The 20,586-nt window shown below is 53.7% G+C and overlaps 1 protein-coding gene across 4 annotated transcripts in view; it reads right to left on the bottom strand.

The window, feature by feature from the left end:
• The window catches only part of POC1A (POC1 centriolar protein A), a 67,800-nt gene extending 53,576 nt beyond the window's left edge, over nucleotides 1-14,224 (bottom strand). For 2 of the 4 annotated variants that reach the window (XM_082701831.1, XM_082701830.1), the window contains exons 1-6: nucleotides 13,867-14,212; nucleotides 11,550-11,634; nucleotides 10,174-10,345; nucleotides 9,595-9,774; nucleotides 8,179-8,286; nucleotides 7,136-7,251 (exon numbers count right to left, since the gene is read on the bottom strand). In XM_082701831.1, the coding sequence (XP_082557957.1) occupies nucleotides 7,136-7,251; nucleotides 8,179-8,286; nucleotides 9,595-9,774; nucleotides 10,174-10,345; nucleotides 11,550-11,634; nucleotides 13,867-13,884 (679 nt within the window). In that variant the 5' untranslated portion in view covers nucleotides 13,885-14,212. Of the gene's footprint in view, nucleotides 1-7,135; nucleotides 7,252-8,178; nucleotides 8,287-9,594; nucleotides 9,775-10,173; nucleotides 10,346-11,549; nucleotides 11,635-13,598 lie in introns of all 4 variants that reach the window. The other 2 variants (XM_082701828.1, XM_082701829.1) reach the window with 2 other exon arrangements.
• Between the last annotated feature and the right edge of the window lie 6,362 nt (nucleotides 14,225-20,586).

The raw sequence follows: 20,586 nt of genomic DNA, 5'->3' as shown, positions 1-20,586 counted from the left end.
TGACTCTTTCCCCCAGTGCCCGGCCTGAGCTCCCCCATCCCAGGGACACTCACTCTGCGCAATCCAGCCACCCCGGCCCGTCAGCTCCCCAGCTGTTCCACACAGAGCTGGGAGACTCTTGCCCATCTCCAGCCCCGACCTTGCAGCTCACTGCTCAGTCACCTCCTCCAGGAAGCCACCCGATCTCATCAGAGCCACCCCCTTGAATTGTCCCCCTGAAGCACCACGAGGCTCCAGTGGGTGCACTCTTCACCGCAGTCTTTCATGTTTCGGTGTAGCTCTTTGACTCGTGGCCAGGTCCCCCATGAGATTATGTGCTCTACCAGGCCGGGGCTGTGTCAGGTCCTGGCCTCCCGGCTCAGCGCCTGACACTGAGCAGGACTCAGAAAGCGGCTGGTGAGCTGGACCCAGGCAGGCCATGTGGGGACGACAACGTGACACCGGCTACCTTACACCTTCTTAAAGAAGTTGCTTTAAGAAGACCTCAGTGCCTTCATCCCTGGGCCAGGTTGGGGACACCAGTGAGGGTGAGATAACCGTGGCCTGCCGAATCAGAACTGCTACAAACAGAAAGAAAAATTCTAAAACCAGCCCCTCAGCCTGGCCCTGGGAGGTTGCAACAACCAGCGTTAGGCCAGAAACACACCCACCACAGGTCGGCCATCTGCAGAGCCCACAGGGGTACAGGGAGCCCCCCCAGACACCAGCCCAGCTAATGTGCCAGCATGCCTGGGGAGTGTGGGTACAAGCTCCCAAGCACACTTAGGGGAGACAGCCAGGGCTTTACATAACACAGTGTTTCCGTCTGAGTACTCTCCAGGCACCAGAGCTCTGCAAGCCAGCCTGCAGAGGCACTGACAGGGGCTCCACAGAAACAGAGGACAGAGCCCTCAGCCTGCCACACTCCTCACACTCGAGGCTGTCGGGGGTGGGCGAGGTCAGGGTTCTCAGTGTTTGCCAAGACTTGGGGCATGGAGAGCCAGAGAATTCAGCCACAGCTGACCCCAGCGGGAACTGAACAGGCAGGAGCCAACCACAAGCAGAAGCAGAAAGAACGTTCGTAACAGAATGTGACTGCCAGTACCCACATGTGGAAGGGGACACGCACATGCAGAGGGAAGTGGACAGAAGCCCCAAATAGAGACCTTCTATAGAGTCCTCCGGAGAGGACTGGAATATGGGACTTCTCATTTTTATTCTGTTACACTTCCAAATTTTTTTTTAATTTGAGAGAGAGCGAGAGCACATGTGTGTGCAAAGCAGGGCGGGAAGGCAGGCGGAGAGAGAGAAGCAGGCGGCCCACCAAGCAGGGAGCCCAGTGTGGGGCTCGACCCCAGGACCCCAGGATCATGACCGGAGCTGAAGGCAGACACTTAACCAACTGAGCCATCCAGGTATCCCAGATTTTTTTTTTAACCATCAGAATACAGTCACTGTGATTACACAACTGGGTGAATGATAAAAAGTGAATCTTTCCCTCCCCGCAAAGAGTGAGTCATGCCCAGGGAGGCAGGAGCCCAGTCTGGCTCAGCACCCTCCCACCAGCCCTCTAGGTCAGGTGTCTACAAGCCAAGAGCTAGGGCCCTGTGCTCCCAAGTGGCCACTGATGCTCGCCAGATTGCTGCCTCACGCTGGTAGTGAAGTGGGGTGGGAGGAGGGGAGCCCCGCCACCCTTAACCCCTTAGCCCCCCAGTGGGACAGCTCTGCGAGGCAGCCTGCCCCACCTCTACGTCCCCAGGACCCCTTCAAATGCTGCTCCTGGCCCATCTACCTCCCTGTGCCTGGAGAAGGACACGCTATTCTCATTTCTGTGGCCCTTGGCAGCCTGTCCTGGAATGAACGCCACCCCACCCCAGCCGAGGCAAAGCTGGCAGAGCAGCAGTGGGGGCAGGAGGGTGTGGATCAGGGGAGGGCGAGCTCACGGAGTCCAGGGCTTCCCCACACTGCCAGGGCGGCTGGTCAAGATGTGGATACCATGCAGGGCCTCCCAGCTGGACCGGTCTACCCCACAGAGAGAATCTCCCCCAGAGACGGGTAACACAAGTCCTGCTCCATTTTAAACGGCAGGAATATCAAAGCTCTCCTTGCTGGGATGAAAACAGCTGGAACCATTTACTCCAGAAGAGCATTCAGCCTGGGGGATGAGGATGTATTAGATAGCAGGACCCACTGCCTGGCCCTCCCCATGCTCCTCCCTCTCCCACCGCCCCGCCAGCCTGGGGCAGCCCTTCCCGCTCCATGGAGGTGGGAGACACATTCTAGGGAGGCCTCATCCGAAGAATCAGCCCTGCACAACAGTCCCCCAGGGAGGCTCCCGCCATAAAGTCCCAAGCAGTGACTGTCCAGAACAATCCACTTCTGATCAAGCTCAAAGCTTGCAGGCCCTCTTCTTACTTCCAATGCCGCAAAGGGGGGAGGGGGAGCATGGGCTGTCCCAGGGAAGACATTCCAACCCACGGTCAGAAACACGCCAACATCAAGATTCTACACGTCACCAGGAGCCCAGAGAGGGTGGGACGGAGGCCGTTGCAGACCCTGACCCTATGCACTGGGAACTAACCATCACTTACGGGCAGCACGTGGCATAAGGAGAGTCCTAGGTACCTATAATCCCGCTGCCTACACAGCCCTGCAAGTACAAGCCCTCCACAAACCCAGCCCACTCCCCAGTGGGCTCCAGACGGACCAGGGGGCCCAGAGAAGTCCCAGGCACCCACACAAAGCTACCCAGGATGTAGCTTTGTAAGGAGGTAGCATTGTAAGGCAGGCCCCACCAGGCCGAGGCCCAGTCCACCACCCTCACAAAGGGCTCGGTTCTCTTCACCCAGGGTGGCTTCTCACAACGTGCCACTGGCGTCACCAGCGACCTTGGGTTTCCAGGGGCCACGGAGTCACACAATGACAGTGCTCTGAAACCAGCAGGGAAGGGTGCTCAAAACCTGCCTCGGTGTGAATGTTCCATAAATGCCCACTTAGGGATGCCATGTGGGAAGGCCAGGTTATGTGGGACAGTGCTCTGCTCTCCTGACCAACGCTTTTGGTCTCCAAATGTCAAGCAAAGAACACAGGCCTGCCCCACTGACTGCACAGCCCCCTGAAGACCCTCCATGACCACATCTGGGGTAGGGTGGAGGGGTGTGGTAGGAGCCAGGGAACAGAGAACCTGGGACTCTGAGCTCTAACTAGAATGTCGGGAGAAGGCTGAGCCACAATCTCCCAGGGACCTCAGGAAGCAAATCACGAGATCCAACATGGTGTAAGGAAGCCAGCATGTGGTCGCTACACTCAGAGGCCTTCTGTTGGAGATTCAGATCCCCAGCTTCCCAGCTGCGGGACCATGGGCAAGCCTCAAACTGCCCATCTGTGAAATGGGGAGTAGCCCTGTCCTGTTCGCCTACCCCCCACCCCCAGCCCATCATTGGACAGCGGACCCACACGTGCCTGTGAGCCACAAACCGCACTGTGAGTTCCGGATGGGGGTTGCTGCTCAGATGTCTGAACAGCCTTAATGTGGGCTCAGAGCATATGGAGCGGAACCCACCTCCGTGGGGCCCGGCACCCCCAGGGCTCCAGTAGCCCCACTGTCTCCTTGCTGAATTGGGAAACCAGAACCGCTCCCCACAGTGACAGGCTAGAGCCAAAAACTCCTTGCCTGAGACAAATAGTGCCAGCTGCCTGCTGTTGCCCAAATTAAGTCCCGAAGACCCAGCACAGGACAGAAAGCGTCCTCTCTGATGCACGCAACCACAGGGCAGCTGGACATGGGCAGGCTGGGCTTGCTGACCACACACAGTACCAGGAATCAAAGGGTCTCAGAAAAGCCCGACAACCTCACGTGCCCCAAGCCTACCCAGGAACACCTGGAGCTCATCCAGAGTCACCAAGAGAGACATGAGGGATCATGGCAGCCTTAAAAACATTCCTCCAGGGGTTGGGAACCTTAAAGAGTTCAGGCATGTGCTACCAGAGTGCCAGAAGTCCTTCTCGGGAACCAGCCTCCAAACAGATGCCCCAGCTCCTCTAAGGATGAGGGAGCAGCCATGAAGGGGCGAGGGGGAGCCTCACAGGAAGAAAGTTCAGCCATGGAGCCCTTAAGGGAAGCCGCTAGACCTAAGCAGACCTAGCCATGCCCTCAAGCAGCAGAAAAGCGAGGGCTCCATCCCCCAGCCAATGTCCTCAGATCCACCAGGCTTTCCTGGAGCCCTAGAGGGTGAGCTTAGAGCCAGTGGAATGAGTTTGCTGCCCCATGCACCATGCACTGGGCAGGGAGCTGAGGTATTCCAAGCCACCCAGGTGCCTGATCTATATTAGGGTGGCTTAGGAACAAGACACCGGTGGTTCTGTCACAGGAGCAAAGGACAACAGCAAAAAAACCCACTGAAATCTCTCCGCAGGGCCTGTCAGCCTCTTGCACCTCTGGTCCCCTCAGGGCTTGGCTCCTGGTACCACCTGAGCCCTCCCACCACCTCCCCAGCCCTGCCAGTCACTGACCTCCCATGCCCATCCACTGCCAAGACTGCCCCCTCAAGAACTCCAGGGACCTCTCTCCAGCAGCCAGCACCCTCCTCGACTGCCTTACATCACTCCTCCTCCCAATCACTCTTCAGGAGACGCTGTGCTCCTTCGTGCCTCTGGCTCTGCCCCTTCAGCCCTCCCATACTGGGAGAGAGGGCTTCTACCCCTCACTCTGGCTGCTTTGTGGACCTTCCATTCCGTAGCCCCTCAATCGCAGGGACCCAGGATATGGCCTCAGCCCTTCTCAAGCCCCCCGATTCCTGGGCCCAGCTGGCTGCTCAACCCACAGCATGACCTCCTGACTCTAGTCAATCTCCAAAACCTATCCCTCTGGGCCCCATCCCCGCCCCATTCAGACACCCGGCCCTCACTCAGACACTGGGTGCAAGCGGCCCATCCACCAGTCACCCAAATGCATCAACTCCCCCCCCTCCCACGCCCATGCAGACCTCCCAGCACTGCTGTCCTCCCAGACAGACCTTCACTCCTCGAACAATGACCAGTCCCAGCACGGCCAGCCAGACTGCATCTTTGGGACCATAGGTCAGAGTATGGCATTCCCCAATGGGTACCTGCTGGTGTATTCTACAAACCCAGACCCATGCTCCTGATCCATCAGAGGTGAAGCTGGACCCTCCCAGGGTCGCCTAGACATCCTCTCCCCTCAGTGTCAAGACTTATGTGGTGAAAAAAAATTAAACAAAAAATTAAAAGAAAAATACTTCTGTGGTACAAACCACATTTCCAGGACTCACGTGGATTCCCCCAACAGAGCTTCACAAACCCCATAAGGTATTATTACCACCCCAGTTACAGATAGGAAAGAGCCTATACTCCCAACCTGCAGTGCCTCATCACCTTCCCTTCCCCTCTCTCCTGACTCAGGGGCACCTTCCTGCCCAGTGCTCCTCCACACCCACCAACCTTCCCCTAGTTAACCATGCAGATGTGCCCATTCTCTAACCCAGGCCTGGCCCAGAGCAGAAGAGAGGCCTCTAAAGCCTGAAGAAGGGGAAGGAGACTTGTGGTCTCCAAGTAGAGGGCAGATGCATTGCTGCTCTATTTTGGAAGCCCCGTCTGGGACCGCGGCTATGACAAACACGGGGCTCTGGGGAGGAAGGAACCAGTTATGCGGCTAGCCCCTGCCACCTGGTGGTGGTGTAGGGCAGTGCAGGCCAGACTCCCTCCTCAGGGATCTCCAGGACCCAGACTTGGCAACTTGGGCATCATGAACACAGCACCTGGTTCCAGACCACCTTGTTACCCTACGAACACCATCTGCGAAGGAGACCCCGCCCAGAGGAGTCAAGTGACCTGCCCAACATCACAAAACTAGGAATGCAGAGACTGGCTGCAGAGCCCACCCTCCACCACATGCTTTTTAAGACCAGGAGCCTCTCCCTCTTCTTGGAAGATCTTCTCACATCGGTTACCTCAAGAAAGTGCCATCCTCAACATCTGAGAATCAGCTAAGAAGGGCTCAGAGCGGGTAGAAAGGAGAGCTCTGAACCCCAAGTCCCACACCTTTGTCCAGACACATCCTCCCCATTTTTAGGTGTGAATTCTGGAACATAGCCCATGGACTTTAAACTTAATCCCAGGGGCACCTGGGTGGCTCAGTGGGTTAAAGCCTCTGCCTTTGGCTCAGGTCATAATCCCAGGGTCCTGGGATTGAGCCCCACATCGGGCTCTCTGTTCAGCAGGGAGCCTGCTTCCCTTCCTCTCTCTCTACTTGTGATCTCTGTCAAATAAATAAATAAAATAAAAATAAATAAAAATTAAAAAAATAAATAAACTTAGTCCCAAGTCAACGACCACAGGTCCTCAAGCAACTCCAGCTCTCCCCCTCCCCAGTCTCGGCCACGGGCCCAGCCACCATTTTGCCCCTTGCACTTTGCCCCAGTTCCTCCCATGGACCTCGCCAGCTTCCTTCCCTGGCCCCATCCCCACAACTGAGGTGGCTCAGGGCCCTGCCCAGTCACACCTGCTCTCAAGACAATTCCATACTCCAGTACCCTCGGCTAGCTCATCCTAATCATACCAAATCCGTCCCTCCCCCACCCCAAGCTGGAGCCTGATGTGGCCCATGTTGACTGCCTGCCACTCTGCCTCCCAAGGGCTACCGCTGGATCAGGTCACACATCCCTGGGGCTGTCTCCTGAGCCTGGTCTCTACCCTAAGTGGACCCTCCATCTGGTTCATGGCTCTGTATCTATGGAGGACACCATGAGGCCAGAGGTGGCCAAGATCGCATAAACACTGACTTCTTTTGACAGACCTGCCCCCTTTGCCTTAGGCCAGTAGCACAGGCAGCCCCTGAGAAGTGGCCCGTGAGCAGGGCCCTGGCCAGACATCCCCCACGAGCTCCTCATCTTGCCCTACAGCATGTGTAAGATTCCCAGAGGGCTTGGGGGACACCAGCTAGTGCCACACTCCACCTCCAGGCCAGTGTTCTGAGCCAGTATGGCCACGACACAGACTACAGACCACGGGAGATCCCAGCAGGCCCAGGGCTCTTCCCCACTGACCGGGGCCATCCTCAGGGCCACTTCAGCACCAGAGTGACAAGCCTGCTGCCTGCTCCCACGCAGCCCTGCCACGGCAGCGCATGGCCACTCACGCTGATAGTGCTGTAAGAGCCGGTGTGTCCGCACGTCCCACACCTTCACCGTGTTGTCCATGCCGGCGGCTGCGATGCATGTGCCGCTGGGGTGGAAGTCCACGGAGGTGACAAAGCTGCAAAGAAAGTGGCCGCCACAGGCTAGAGAAGGACCATCCAGGCTCTGAACAGACCCCAGACATCCAATCCTTTCCTAACCATGCACATCTGCTCAGACTATTCCCCAAACACAGAAGACCTCCCTTTTGCCCTGTTTCTTTACCAGGGGCCAAGAGATAGCAAGGAGAGGGTGAGAACAGTAGCAGGTACTGGACGTGGACTCACCAGGGAGCAAATCCCAGCAGCCACTTCTAAATACAAATAGAGAAAGTGGTCCTCATCCCAGAGGTCAGCTGATGACTCAGGGTGTTCTGAGTCAGAGCTAGAGCCCTCATCAAAACGGGAGGCAGGACAGGCCCTGCCCACTGAGGGCAAAGGGCCAGCAGGACCCCAAGACCACTGGTTGACCTATCTCCAGGAGACAGGCTAAGGTCCCCCAGTATGCCCACACGTGACACCCAGGCTGGCATCGTGGCTGGTTCTCCAGAGGAGCTTGGCCCTGGGCTCCCTAGGGTTCATCGAGGAGAAAACAGGGGAGGTCCAGCTCCAGTGCAGGCCCCTGCCTCTCCCGATAATGTGGCACAATGGGAACCACCACCAAGAACTTACAAGAACCTGACAAGCCTGTCATTGATAAAACCATCACCATAGGTAAGTAACATACTAATGTGATGTGGGGAGGTCTGGGGTCACCTTCTTTGAGAGAGACAAGTCGCCAGTCTGAGAACTGGGAAGAGCGGCCCCAAGCATCACATGCCTTGAAGTTAGCCCCTCATATTTGTGGGGATGGGGATGAGGCTGAACCTCCTGCTCACAGAGGAAAGAATCCAGAGACAGAGAGTGGCAGAAACGTGGCCCCACATAAGGCCACTGGGGCCCCTTTGTCCCTAGGTCCATGCTCATCCTGAACACCTGCAGGAGGATGACAGCGTCCAGTGACTTACCTGCCGTGCTCACAGTAAGAGTGGACACACTCCCGGCTCGTCTTGTCCCACAGCTTGACAGTCTTGTCATCGCTGGCAGACACGATGAGCCGCCCGTCAGGGGAGAACCTGAACCAGGCAGAGCACAAGTCACATCACCACTGTGGACGCGGCACGCTGTCCTCCACAGCCACCTTCCTGCCCTGCCCACCCCGATTCCAGAACCAGCCAAAGCAATGAGCCCTGCTCCGGTCCTGAGCAATCCTAGGCAAGCGGCTTTCCCTCTGGGAGATGCGTAAGAACGGGACCTACCTCGTGGGGAGCAGGGAGCAGCGTCGCTCACATGAGGCCCCCAGCACTGCACATGGCATGTGGCAAAGTGTGTGCTGATGGCTGATGCTATTAGCATGAAGGTGTCCCGAAGCCACCATCAGCATCGTTATCCTGTTCCCAGGACCCCTGAGTTCACTTTTGACTTGGAGCACCATCTAAGGACAAAAGTTTGTGGAGGTCCTAGGGACCCACCCACGAAGGCTGGTGTAGGTTCCACACTTGTTTGCTGGCCTGACTCCTATTCTCAGGAGCCCAATGGTGAGGCCTCTCGGAGCAGTCAGGGACCTCCCAGGACAAAGGTGCCCTGAGAAGAAGTAACTTGCGTGGGGTCTCCAGAAGAACACTGTAATAGGCCCTGATCTCCGACTCCCTTTGTTTCCCAGAGTCCCCAGCCCTCCCAACCTCTTCCTCTGGAGCGCGGAGATCTACAGAGAAAGGATCAGAATACCTAAAAGCGGGCTCATCTACACCCACGATCCTTGGCCCCTGAAATGTCCTCTGGGTAACTTGGCCCCCATCCCCACAGCACTGCCCCACCACAGCAAAGGGAGAACCAGCCTCCAGACCAGCCTCCTCAGAAGCCTTGACCCCCATCCAGCAGCTCAAGCAAAATCAACTTCTGAGCAGTAGACCACAGGTTCAAATCCCAGCTCTGCCACTAACCCAGCGAGCACCCAGGGGCAAGATACTGCGCTGTCCTGAGCCTTCCTGTCCTCATCCGCAAAGTGGGAATGACACCATGTAGCCTGCAGGACTGCCGTGAAAAGGGAACAGAAATCGTAGTGAGGTAGAAGGGACATCACCTTGTCGCTCTTGCTCCAAAACAGCCCCTGCTGACGTGCTTCCAGCCACATCAGCCCAGATGTGACACACTCAGTCGTGGCTGGCAATGAACTCACTTGCCACGTGTGAGCTAGAAGCTCCTCGACAATTCACAAAGTGACAACTTCTCTGCTCCCATTTCACCCATAAGGAAACTGAGGCTCGGGAATATGGAAGAGGAACTAGTGTGCCCAAGGTCATGCTACACGGGCGCCCAGCAACGCCTCAGGGCCCTTCAAGGCCCGGGTCCCTCCAAGGGACCTGGGCCAGGACGAGGCTCACCTGGCACAGCGGACCCAGTTGATGTGCTGACTCAGGGAGAACAGAAATTTCTGGCGATGAGTTGACCACACCTTCACCGTTTTGTCATCGGAGGCCGTCACGAAAGACTGGCCGTCGCTGCAGAAGTGGACACTCCTCACTGTGGCCGTGTGGGCACGAAACACGGTAGACTCGCCTTTGCTGCGGGCACGAGTACTTCGACTCAGGAAACCCAGAGCGGTGACCAGAGGGCCCGTGAGCACATCGATGCTCTCCACACCCCACAGGGGCCCCTCCCGACGTCAGTGCAGGCCTGCCGCCCCAGCCCCCCAACAAGGAAGGCCAGAACCACCACCCACCCTGCCATGCATGAGCAGCATCAGATGGGAGCCCTGGCGGGATGGCAGTGGTAAGCCCCGAATCCCTCTCCTGACCCGGCGGGGAGGGCCCCAACCAGAGCCCCAGCTTCTGACGGCCCCTCTTCAGAAGTCGGGCAGATGCCCACCGAGACAAGTCCAGAGCCAGGGTGGGACCTGAGTGGGGACAGCTCTGGCACCAGGGCCGCAGGCTCAGATAAGCCCTTCCAAGTCTGTAACTCACACATTGGGTATCCAGATCCGGATGGTCTTGTCTCGGGAGCCTGAGGCCAGCAGGTGTCCCGAAGGGGAGAAGTTCACACAGGTGACAGCATCCTTGTGGCCCGCAAAGCGGTAGGCGCGTGACTGGGGCTTCATGTGCCAGACCATGAGGCATGAGTCCATGGAGCCACTGGCTGAGGAAGGAGGGATGCTGTGACCCTCAGCTCTGGTGGGCCACAAGCCTCTGAGCAGGACGATGGGGTGAGGGGACAGGAGACAGATCACACTTCCAGCGACTGCTAAGCCTGGGTTTGGAGCATCGATGGGCTGTCAGCTCTCCAAGCAGCAAGCCCGAGCAGCAAGAGGGGAGTGAAGCCAAGAGATGCCCTTCACATGCCAGCCCGAGGCTGCAACCCAGCAGGCCTCTGACAAAACTCATCCCCCGTGGGGACCCACATAGTCACACCCTAAGGGTAGTAAACAGCAATTCCTACCAGCCCAACCCAATGGCCTTCTATCATTGAGAGGGGCCAAGTTAGTCAGAAACCTAGAGATTCCCCAAGATAGATCAAATGACTTCATTTCATTTGTTCTTCATCTATAGTGACCAGCAGCCTCTGGCAGGGGACCCTGACCATGGGATGAAGGGGGAGTCTTGTCCATAGAAAGAAGAAAGCAGGGGCACCTGGGTGACTCAGTCGTTAAGTGCCTGCCTTCAACTCAGGTCACGATCCCAGGGTCCTGGACTCCCTTCTTAGCCGGGAGTCTGCTTCTCCCTCTCCCTCTTTCCTTCCCCTCCACTTGTTCACGCATGCACACCCATGCTCTTTCGCGCTCTCAAATAAATAAATAAGTAAAATCTTAAAAAGAAAAAAAATGCATTAGAAAAAAGAAACAAACAAATAAGAAAACGGCAGCCATGACGCTGTATAAGAACCCCCAAGCGACCAAGAAGCAGGAGTACTCAGCTGCTGCACAAGGGTAGGGAGTATGTGGCTCTGCTCTTCGCCCTTCTCACTGGATGCCCCCATACTGCTGTGGACAAGACTTGAGGACCCAAGGAAACGGAGCCATTGTTTAGGGCCATTCCACCAGCCAGATCCAAGAGATGGCTGGGGTATATGCAGTGAAAAGCCCAGACCCTGGGCCCCCCTCCCAAGGCTACGTGCCCTTGGCAAGGCCCCCAGACTCTCGAGTCTCACACTCTGCATGCAGAATGCAGTTCACAGAGACACCGAGCCCAGCACCCAGACAGTGACCAGCTGAAGCCAGATGCAGATCTAGACAAACCACCTGGGTCCTCACAGTGTCCTACTCCCCTCACACCACACCTCCCAGCTAAAGACTCCGCCTTCTTGGCGCATAACCTAGCGCCTAGGAAAAGATGCCTCCTCTTACCCAACTGCTTCGTATTGAGACTGAAGTCCACGGAGGTAACTGCATCTCGGTGGCCCTTAAAATGCCTCTCCAGCGAGGGGTCCTCCTGTTGGAAAGCCAGGATCAAATGTGTGAAACTTGAATGAAGAAGGAGCTTCCCCAGGGGTCAAGACTCTTCCAAACAGCCAGGAGGGTTCAAAAATGCTCAAGGCACGATCCTATATATAAAACTCCTTAGGATTTTCATATAGCTAAATAACTATAACTAACATATAGCTAAAAAACTAATAGAGCTAATAAACCAGTTAAGCAAGGTTGTAAGATCAATATATAAAAATCTATCGTGGGGTACGTGGGTGGCTCAGATGGTTGAGCGTCTGCCTTTGGCTCAGATCATGATCTCCAGGTCCTGGGATAGAGCCCCATGTCCGGCTCCCTGCTCAGCTGTGAGTCTGCTACTCCCCATCCTCTGCCTGCCTCTCCCCCTCTCAAATGAATAAAGAAAATCTTTTAAAAATAATAAAATAAAATAATAAAAATCTGGGCCACCTGGGTGGCTCAGTGTTTGAGTGTCTGCCTTTGGCTCATGATCCCAAGGTCCTAGGATCAAGCCCCATGTTGGGCTCCCTGCTGGGCGGGAAGCCTGCTTCTCCCTCTCCCACTCCCCCTGCTTGTGTTCCCTCTCTCACTGTCTCTGTCATATAAATAAATAAAATCTTTAAAAAAAAAAAAAGGTGAATTTTAAGACATGTGAGTATTTCAACAAAGCAATGTTTCTAAGAGAATGAAGAAGAAATGGGGACCTTTCAGCAACTCCCATTTCGGGAATCAGATTCTGCACTTTCAATCTCACTGGCAACCAGTGTTGGCCAATGAATCCAAAGGTCAGCCTGGACAGGCCCCAAGGGTCAGTGCCACCATTCTACTGAGGTCAAGGAAGCAGCTGTTCAGGACACAGCTTAGGAAGACATGGAGAAAATATTCTAGAGACTCTTACCACCCAACAGCAGCTTCTCTTAGTACTTGAAGAGTCACAGTCCTGCCATGCAAACATCTCCCCTTCCCTAAATATCAGAAGCATTCTGGGCACACCATGGAGCCCAGCAAAACCTCCATGGAGCCCAGCAAAACCTCTTCTTGGAAAAAAAAAAAAAAAAAAATGTCCTTGGGAACAGAGTAAGACTGATGCCACCTCACAGAGCTGTAACCAGAACAAAGGCCCTCAGGGCCCTGTGCCCAGCTCCACCCCCAACACACCTGCCCCAGTCCCCCATTCAACAAGAAAGGGAGTGGCAGCTGGGAGAGGGCCCCCAACAGAGCAGCAACTGCTACATCTGAACGTCTTGGGAGAACAAGAATAAGATAATGTCCACCTCTAGGTAAGTTCAGTTCTACCTCTGACCAGGGGGGGCTCCTGAGACTGCCCAACACCCTTCCCAACTCCTCATCCCACCAGGCTCTATGGTTCCTCATCTCCCCAAAGGTGGTTTATATATGGAAAGAAGTGGGGAGGGATTTGTGGAAAGGGCTAGAATAGGGATCAAAAAGCCTGGGTCCTGGGCGCCTGGGTGGCTCAGTGAGTTAAGCCGCTGCCTTCCGCTCAGGTCATGATCCCAGAGTCCTGAGATCGATTCCCGCATCGGGCTCTCTGCTCAGCAGGGAGCCTGCTCCCCCCCCCTCCCCGCCTGCCTCTCTGCCTGCTTGTGATTTCTCTCTCTGTCAAACAAATAAATAAAATCTTAAAAAAAAAAAAAAAAAACAAAGCCTGGATCCTAAGTCTAGGCGTTCCGCTCTACAGAGCACCATCTGATCTTCCTGACTCTCAACCCAGCCCAAAGACCAGACATGTTTACACAATCTCTCAAAAAGAGGGGTCTGGGAGTGCTTCCCTCTGGAGGAACCTGGGACTCGGGGCGCCCAGCCCAGAACACAATGCACACCTGAGCTGTCCGGTCCGAGCAAGTGTTCGCTCAAAAAAGCCCCGACCAGCCACCCACTGCTCAGGATGATGAGACTCAGGCCAGTGAGGCCCGGAGCTGGCCTCCGGCCCGACCTCCAGTCGAAACGTACTAGTACTAGCGTCTCCTCAGCTAGGATGCGAATCCAGGGAGCAGGGACTTGGTGGTCCGCCGCGGCAGTCCGCAAAGGGTCTGGCGCGCAGGAGGAGCTCACTACGTGTCCCGACCCAGCGACCCCTGCACAGACCGTCAAGCGGCTGGAGAAGACTGGCTTGGAACCCGGCGTCCCACTCGCCCCCTCGCAGCCATCGCTCGGGCCAGGCGCCTACAGTCCCAGTGGGGAGACTAAGGCCGGGCAAACACCGCCGGCGAGAACTTACAGGGCAAGGTGCAGCCATGGCAGGCCGGGGGCGCCCAAGGCGCTGGAGAAAGCTGCGTCGGCCGTTGCGGCCGGTTCAGTTTCCGCGCCCCCAACCGCCGCCAATAGCAACGCGGGTCGCGTCGCCACGCCCCGCTCACGGCGATTAAAGGAGACGCAGCGCGTCGGCTTTTTGACCCCAGGCCGGAAGCAGAGCTGTGTGGCGGGTTCCACGGCCTCCGCGCACAGCTCCGCCAGGCCAGCAGCCCACGGACGTAGCGGCCAAAGATCTCCGTCCACTGTCACTAATCCCCTGAGAAATGATAAAACGCAGGATGAGGTGTTCACACCGCCCACCCCTAGCTCGGTTTACGAGGCCACGAGCACAGCCTTCTGGGAAATGCAGTTTCAAGACAGCCACCACCTAGGGTATGTAGGAAAGTGGAACTACTTTTCCCAAGATACCTTGAGAGCCGGGTGGGATTAACCACGCGTTGGAAAGGCCTCAAGGATCCCGGAAGTGGAGGACACGTGCGTCATTCTTTGGGCGTTCTCTTAAAGGGCCCTTGAAACTAGGTAGTCGCCCAATGCCTTACGGGCCAATTAGTCACCCCTCGGAGATAGTTTAAATGGTCCGCTCCTCCGAACTTAAAACAAGTGTCGATTTAAAAGAACACCAGTCACTTGGAATGACATCCGTGGGATTCTCCGTGGATGGAGAAACCTAGGTTCTATTCTGTTATTGTCCTGCCTCCTTGTGTGACCTGTGACCTTGAGGGGAAATACCTCTGCCCAGGCCTCAGTTTACCCATTTGTAATACAGAGAAGTGTGAGGCAGCTTGGGCCTCTCCAGAACCCTCGGCCCTGAAAAGTGGTTATAAATGACATGTTTAAAAGAAAAGGAGACATTTCCAGATATGTCTCCTGAGGCAAGGGAGCCGAAAGCAAAATTAAACTATTGGGACTACATCCAGTTAAAGAGCTTCTACACAGCAAAGAAAGTAATTAAAGAAGGCAGAAGACAACCTACCGAATGGGAAAAGATATTTGCAAATGACTATCTGCTAAGGGGTTAGTGTCCAAAATATATAAGGAGCTTATACAACTCAACACCAAAAATGCAAATAATCCAATTAAAAATGGGCAGGAGACATGGACATTTCTCCAGAGAAGACATCCAGATGGCCAACAGACCCGTGAAAAGATGCTCAACAGGGGCGCCTGGGTGGCTCAGTTGGTTAAGCAGCTACCTTCGGCTCAGGTCATGATCCCAGCGTCCTGGGATCGAGTCCCTCATTGGGTTCTTTGCTCAGCAGGGAGCCTGCTTCTCCCTCTGCCTTTCTGTCTGCTTGTGCTCGCTCTCTCTCCCTCTCTCTCTCTGACAAATAAATAAAATCTTTAAAAAAAAAAAAAAAAGAAAAGATGCTCAACATCATTCATCATCAGGGAAATGCAAATTAAAGCCAAGATGAGATACCACCTCAGAGCTGTCAGAATGGCTAAAATAAAAAACACAAGAAACAACAAGTGCTCGGAAGGATGCAGAGAAAAAAGAACCCTCATGCCCTGTGGGTGGGAAGGCAAACTGGAGAAGCCACTGTGAAAAACAGTATGAGGTTTCCTCAAAAAATTAAAAATAAAATTGATGAAGTTCTAGAGCATAGGTGAGGTTCGGTGGGGTGAGGTCCGGAAAGAATTCTTGAGACATCTTTGGTGCAAAATGGTGGTTTACTAAAGCACGGGGACAGGACCCGTGTGCAGGAAGAGCGGCTGCCCCAGGTTGTGAGGGATGCCAGGTTTTGTACCCCTGGGGTGGGTGAAGTAAGGAAAAGGGAGGTTTCAATAGAACTTTCATATGCTAAAGAGGACCTACAAAGATACCAGATACCAGAGGCCTTGCCATTGCCAAAGTTGTTTTGCCCTCTAGCAAGGTATGAACATTAAATGGGTGGGAGATTCCTAAAGAATGTCACATATGTCCCACCCAGGGTAAGGGGGGTAGTTGGAGGATGTCAGCTTTTGCTTTGTCCTTGGGCAGCCTTCTGTTCCCTCATCAGAACTACCCTATGATCCCATAATTCACTATTGGACATTTACCCAAAGAACAGGAAAACACTAACTCAAAAAGATAAATGCCTCCCTTTGTTTATGGCAGCATTATTTACAAAAGTCGAATTATGGAAGCAACCCAGATATCCATCAGTAGATGAATGGACAGAGAAGATGTGGTGTGGATGTGTGTATATATATCCTTGGCCATAAAAAAGAATGAAATCTTGCCATTTCCAACAGCATGGGATAGGTCTAGAGAGTGTAATCCTAAATGAAATAAGCTAGACAGAGAAAGACAAATACCATATGATTTCACTCATATGTGGAATTTAAGAAAAATGAACAAAGAAAAAAAGAAACAAAAAAAAAAAGACTCTTAACTATATGGAGAACTAACTGATGGTTGTTATCTGAGAGAAGGTGGGTGGGGAGAGGGATAAAATAGGTAAAGGGGATTAAGAGTACACTTACTGTGATGAGCACTACACGACATGTAGAATTGCTGAATCACATGTAGAATTGCTGAAACACTATTAACTCTACATCACCACTGTATGTAACAGGGTAGGTTAACTATTCAAAACTGCTGTATGTAGGGGTGCCTGGGTGGCTCAGTGGGTTAAGCCGCTGCCTTTGGCTCGGGTCATAATCTCGGGGTCCTGGGATCGAGTCCCGCGTCGGGCTCTCTGCTCGGCAGGGAGCCTGCTTCCTCCTCTCTCTCTTTCTGCCTGCCTCTCTGCCTACTTGTGATCTCTCTCTGTCAAATAAATAAAATATTTTTTTAAAAAAACTGCTGTATGTAACACTATATGTTAACTCTACTGGAATTAAAATAAAAAATAAAAGAAGATAAATAGGAGACATTCTAAAGGCCTGGCCACCAGGGGCCATCCCTGCTCATTTTATGTTGTTGGAACACCCAGGCAGTCCTTGTTCAGACCTTTTACCCTGTTCTGGGCATCTTCCCAACCTGGAACTGACCTGGACCGGATGTTTTGCAATATTCAGGAAGCTGTTGCCTCCCTGGACAGGCCAGTTTGGCCACACTCCAACACTGATTAGGATCTGGCCAGGCCCAGAGATTTCTCACTACATCCCAAGACCTAAGATGGTATCTCCATGGGTCTCCAAACCAGAGCAGATTCAGAACCTGGCACAGGTGGGTAGCTGGCGTGTAGAGGAATAGGTCTCTCTTTTGGATCTGGAAAGTCTGAGGCCAGACAGAAGAAACAGATACATTTAATCCCATCTTCTCTGTGATTTGGCACAGAATTGGTTTTTTCACATTACAAGTGTTCAGGCTCATTTAACTCACACACTGAAATTCTCCTTGAAACAAGTGTTGTATCATTTACACACCCTGAGGTTGTGCCACACTGTTCAAAGAATGATTTTCAAGTCTTCCCCCCAACATTCACAACTTATTCAGTGATTCTCTTGCCTGCTGTCTAAACACTTAAAGTGAAAAAGATAAGGAAGGGGCGCCTGGGTGGCTCAGTGGGTTAAAGCCTCTGCCTTCGGCTCGGGTCATGACCCTGGGATCCTGGGATCCTGGGATCGAGCCTGCTTCCCCTCCTCTCTCTCTGTCTGCCTCTCTGCCTACTTGTGATCTCTGTCTGTCAAATAAATAAAATCTTTTTTCAAAAAAAGTTAAGGAAGAAAAAAAAAATACAGAAAAATATATCCATTAAACTTAGAATTCTTTTCTTGCTGTTATTGGTAGTGTTTTTGGTTTCGTTTTGTCTTTTTCTTTTGTTTGTATAATTTTAGCTGTGAAATATCCCTGGTCTGTTGGAGCTCATAAGCTACAAAACCAAATTTAGGGAAACCCTTTGGTAAAATGATTTTCAAATGTTGAGCTCGCTCAACGTAACAGGCACTAGAAGATTTTACTCATTCTCCTAAGTCTTTGCAGATCCCACTATCTTCTATCCTTACCCACAGAAGAAGAGCTGGGGATGCCCCACCCGTTCTTGCTCATGTATTCTCCAAAAATTGCAACACCACATTCTCCCAACGCCACGGAGACAAGCCATGATCCACCACTGACACAACCTGTATAAACAAAGACTAGGGCCTCCACCTTCTGACTGAGCAGCCCCTACCCTGTGCCACCTCCATCTGATTGGACTTCGTTTCTATCTAAGTCCCTCATACTGGGGATGAGTATGCTCAATGTTGGAAGAGCCAACATTGTTGGCCTCCATGTTGGGGGGACCTCCATGTTGAGGGGGGCTGGAAGAGAGCTTTTTCAAACCCCCTTGTGGCAGGAATATTTCTATCCTGGTATACAGCCCATGGGTAGGCACCCCTGCAAGAGACTCTCTCCCTTTCATCACTTGCAGACCCCCTGCCCAAGAGCCAATGTCACCTCAGGGTGAAGCAGAGAAAGAAGGAGGAAAGGCAGGAATCACGCCCATCCACATGGCCCAATCCAACCTGCCCCTGGAAAGCCCCATCTATTCTATCACCCAGGCCTGCACTGTGGCCTGGGCTTGAAACTCTGAGCATGGCAGCTCAGGGCTTGTCCCAGGGTCAGACACATCTTGGGACAAGCCCAGACCCCGCCACCTCTAAGCTGGGTGATCTAGCAGGAGTCATGCCATATCTCTGAGCCTCCATGTCCTTGATTATAATCATAATCTATCTGCCACAGTGGGGGAGGAGGGATTCCATGAGCCACTAATTAATGCACGAGCTTGATACGGAGCTGCCGCTTAACACATTTGACTTTTTCCTCTGACTTCAGTCACATCACATGTCTTCTCTGCTCCAACCGTCTAGCTGATACCTCTATGCCTCTGCTCCCACCTCTGTTCCCTGGGCTGCCTCTGCTGCAGCCACATGGGCCTTCTTGCTGTTCCTGGAATAAGAATGTGCGAGGCACACTCCCATCTCGGAGCTTTTGCACTGGCTACGGTCTCTGTGTCCACTTGGCTCACCCTAGCACTCCCATCGAGAATTTGTTCCTATGTCACCTTCTCATTGTGGTTTTCCCGGCCACCCTACTTTTTTTTTTTTTTTTTAAGATTTTATTTATTTATCAGAGAGGGAGGGGGAGAGTGAGCACAGGCAGACAGAATGGCAGGCAGAGGCAGAGGGAGAAGCAGGCTCCCTGCTGAGCAAGGAGCCCGATGATGTGGGACTCGATCCCAGGACGCTGGGATCATGACCTGAGCCGAAGGCAGCTGCTCAACCAACTGAGCCACCCAGGCGTCCCCCAGCCACCCTACTTAAAACGCCAACCCTCCTTCCCTCTCCCTGCTTTATTTTTCACCAGTGACTTTGCCATACGACACATCGGACTTCTTGGGTTGTTATCTTCTCCCCTTGTAGAACATCAGCTCCAGGGAAAGGATGTGACTATATTTCTGCACCCAGCACAGGGCCCAGACAGAGTGGGCTCACAGTAAATATCTGCCAGTGAAATCAATGAATCATGACAAGATTGCTCATGGATGGTTACAGAGCCTCTGAAGGGCAGGACTTGTTCTCAGTGGGAGAGAAGGGGAAGGGATTAGAGTAATCAGGAAAAGCTTCTCTGTGAGGACAGGGAAACCTGAGCTTTAATTGGGTGGGGTGGGGGGTTCGGACACACAGGACAATTCCAGTGCAGGGAATAGACTAGGCAAAGGTCTGGTGGCAGGGTTAAATGCGGAGCATCGGGAGAGCAGGGATAAAGCAGGTGGCCTCAGAAGTAGGGCTAGACTGCAAGGTCACACACACATTGACAAGAATCATGGGGATCGGGCTCAGTGGGTCAAGGGACTGGCCACATGTCCCCTCTCAGGGCTGAGAGGAGCCAAAAGAGCCCTCTCACAGATGAGGCTATGATGTCAGGACTTCCTCTTGTGGGAGTGATGTCTGTCGGAGGGAAATCCCATGGCAATTCTGGGCCTCCGTCATACCCGCTGTGGAAATAGTGTGCCTGCCCCTGCTGGCCAAACTTCTCTAAAGACAGGCCGAACCCCAAGCAGGGAGGAGTCTAAGCCCAAGCCTTTATCCTTCCTCAGCCCTCCTCCTCCATCCAACAGCACTGGCCACTCTGGTAAGAAGCCCACACTGGGGGCGCCTGGGTGGCTCAGGGGGTTAAGTCGCTGCCTTCGGCTCAGGTCATGATCTCAGGGTCCTGGGATCGAGTCCCGCATCGGGGTGTCTGCTCAGCGGGGAACCTGCTTCCTCCTCTCTCTCTCTGCCTGCCTCTCTGCCTACTTGTGATCTCTCTCTGTCAAATAAATAAATAAAATCTTAAAAAAAAAAAAAAAAAAGAAGAAGAGGCCCACACTGGGGCATCCCTTTGGGTGAATGTCCACCTTGAGCCTGTCCTTCCATATTGCAAACAGTGAACGGCATGTCTAGAGCTGCTATGGCAATTCCTGGGGGGGCAGTGATGTCAATGAATCTGGGACCAGTTTCCAGGAGGTGTGAAGAAACAGAGCTGGTTGGTGACCACACCTCAACCATCCACTCAAGTCAGATGGGGAAGCCTCTGTGTGCTGAGTCCTTCTACCCACATCCCATGAGCGTGACCAGTGTCCTCCCTCCCATAACCCCAAGCAACCCCTTGAGGGATGGTTTTGCCTTGTCCAGGAAAAAGGGAAGGGGCCAAAAAGCCCAGCTGGGATAGAATAAACCCCACAAAGCTGAGGTCCGTTGGCCTTGGCTCCCTCCCTAGCGGGGCTGGGGTGGA

Source organism: Mustela nivalis, assembly GCF_964662115.1.
Source record: "Mustela nivalis genome assembly, chromosome: 1".
Lineage (NCBI taxonomy): Eukaryota > Metazoa > Chordata > Mammalia > Carnivora > Mustelidae > Mustela > Mustela nivalis.
The sequence above is the reverse complement of the archived record's forward strand: the minus strand, read 5'-3'. Positions and strand labels throughout refer to the sequence as shown.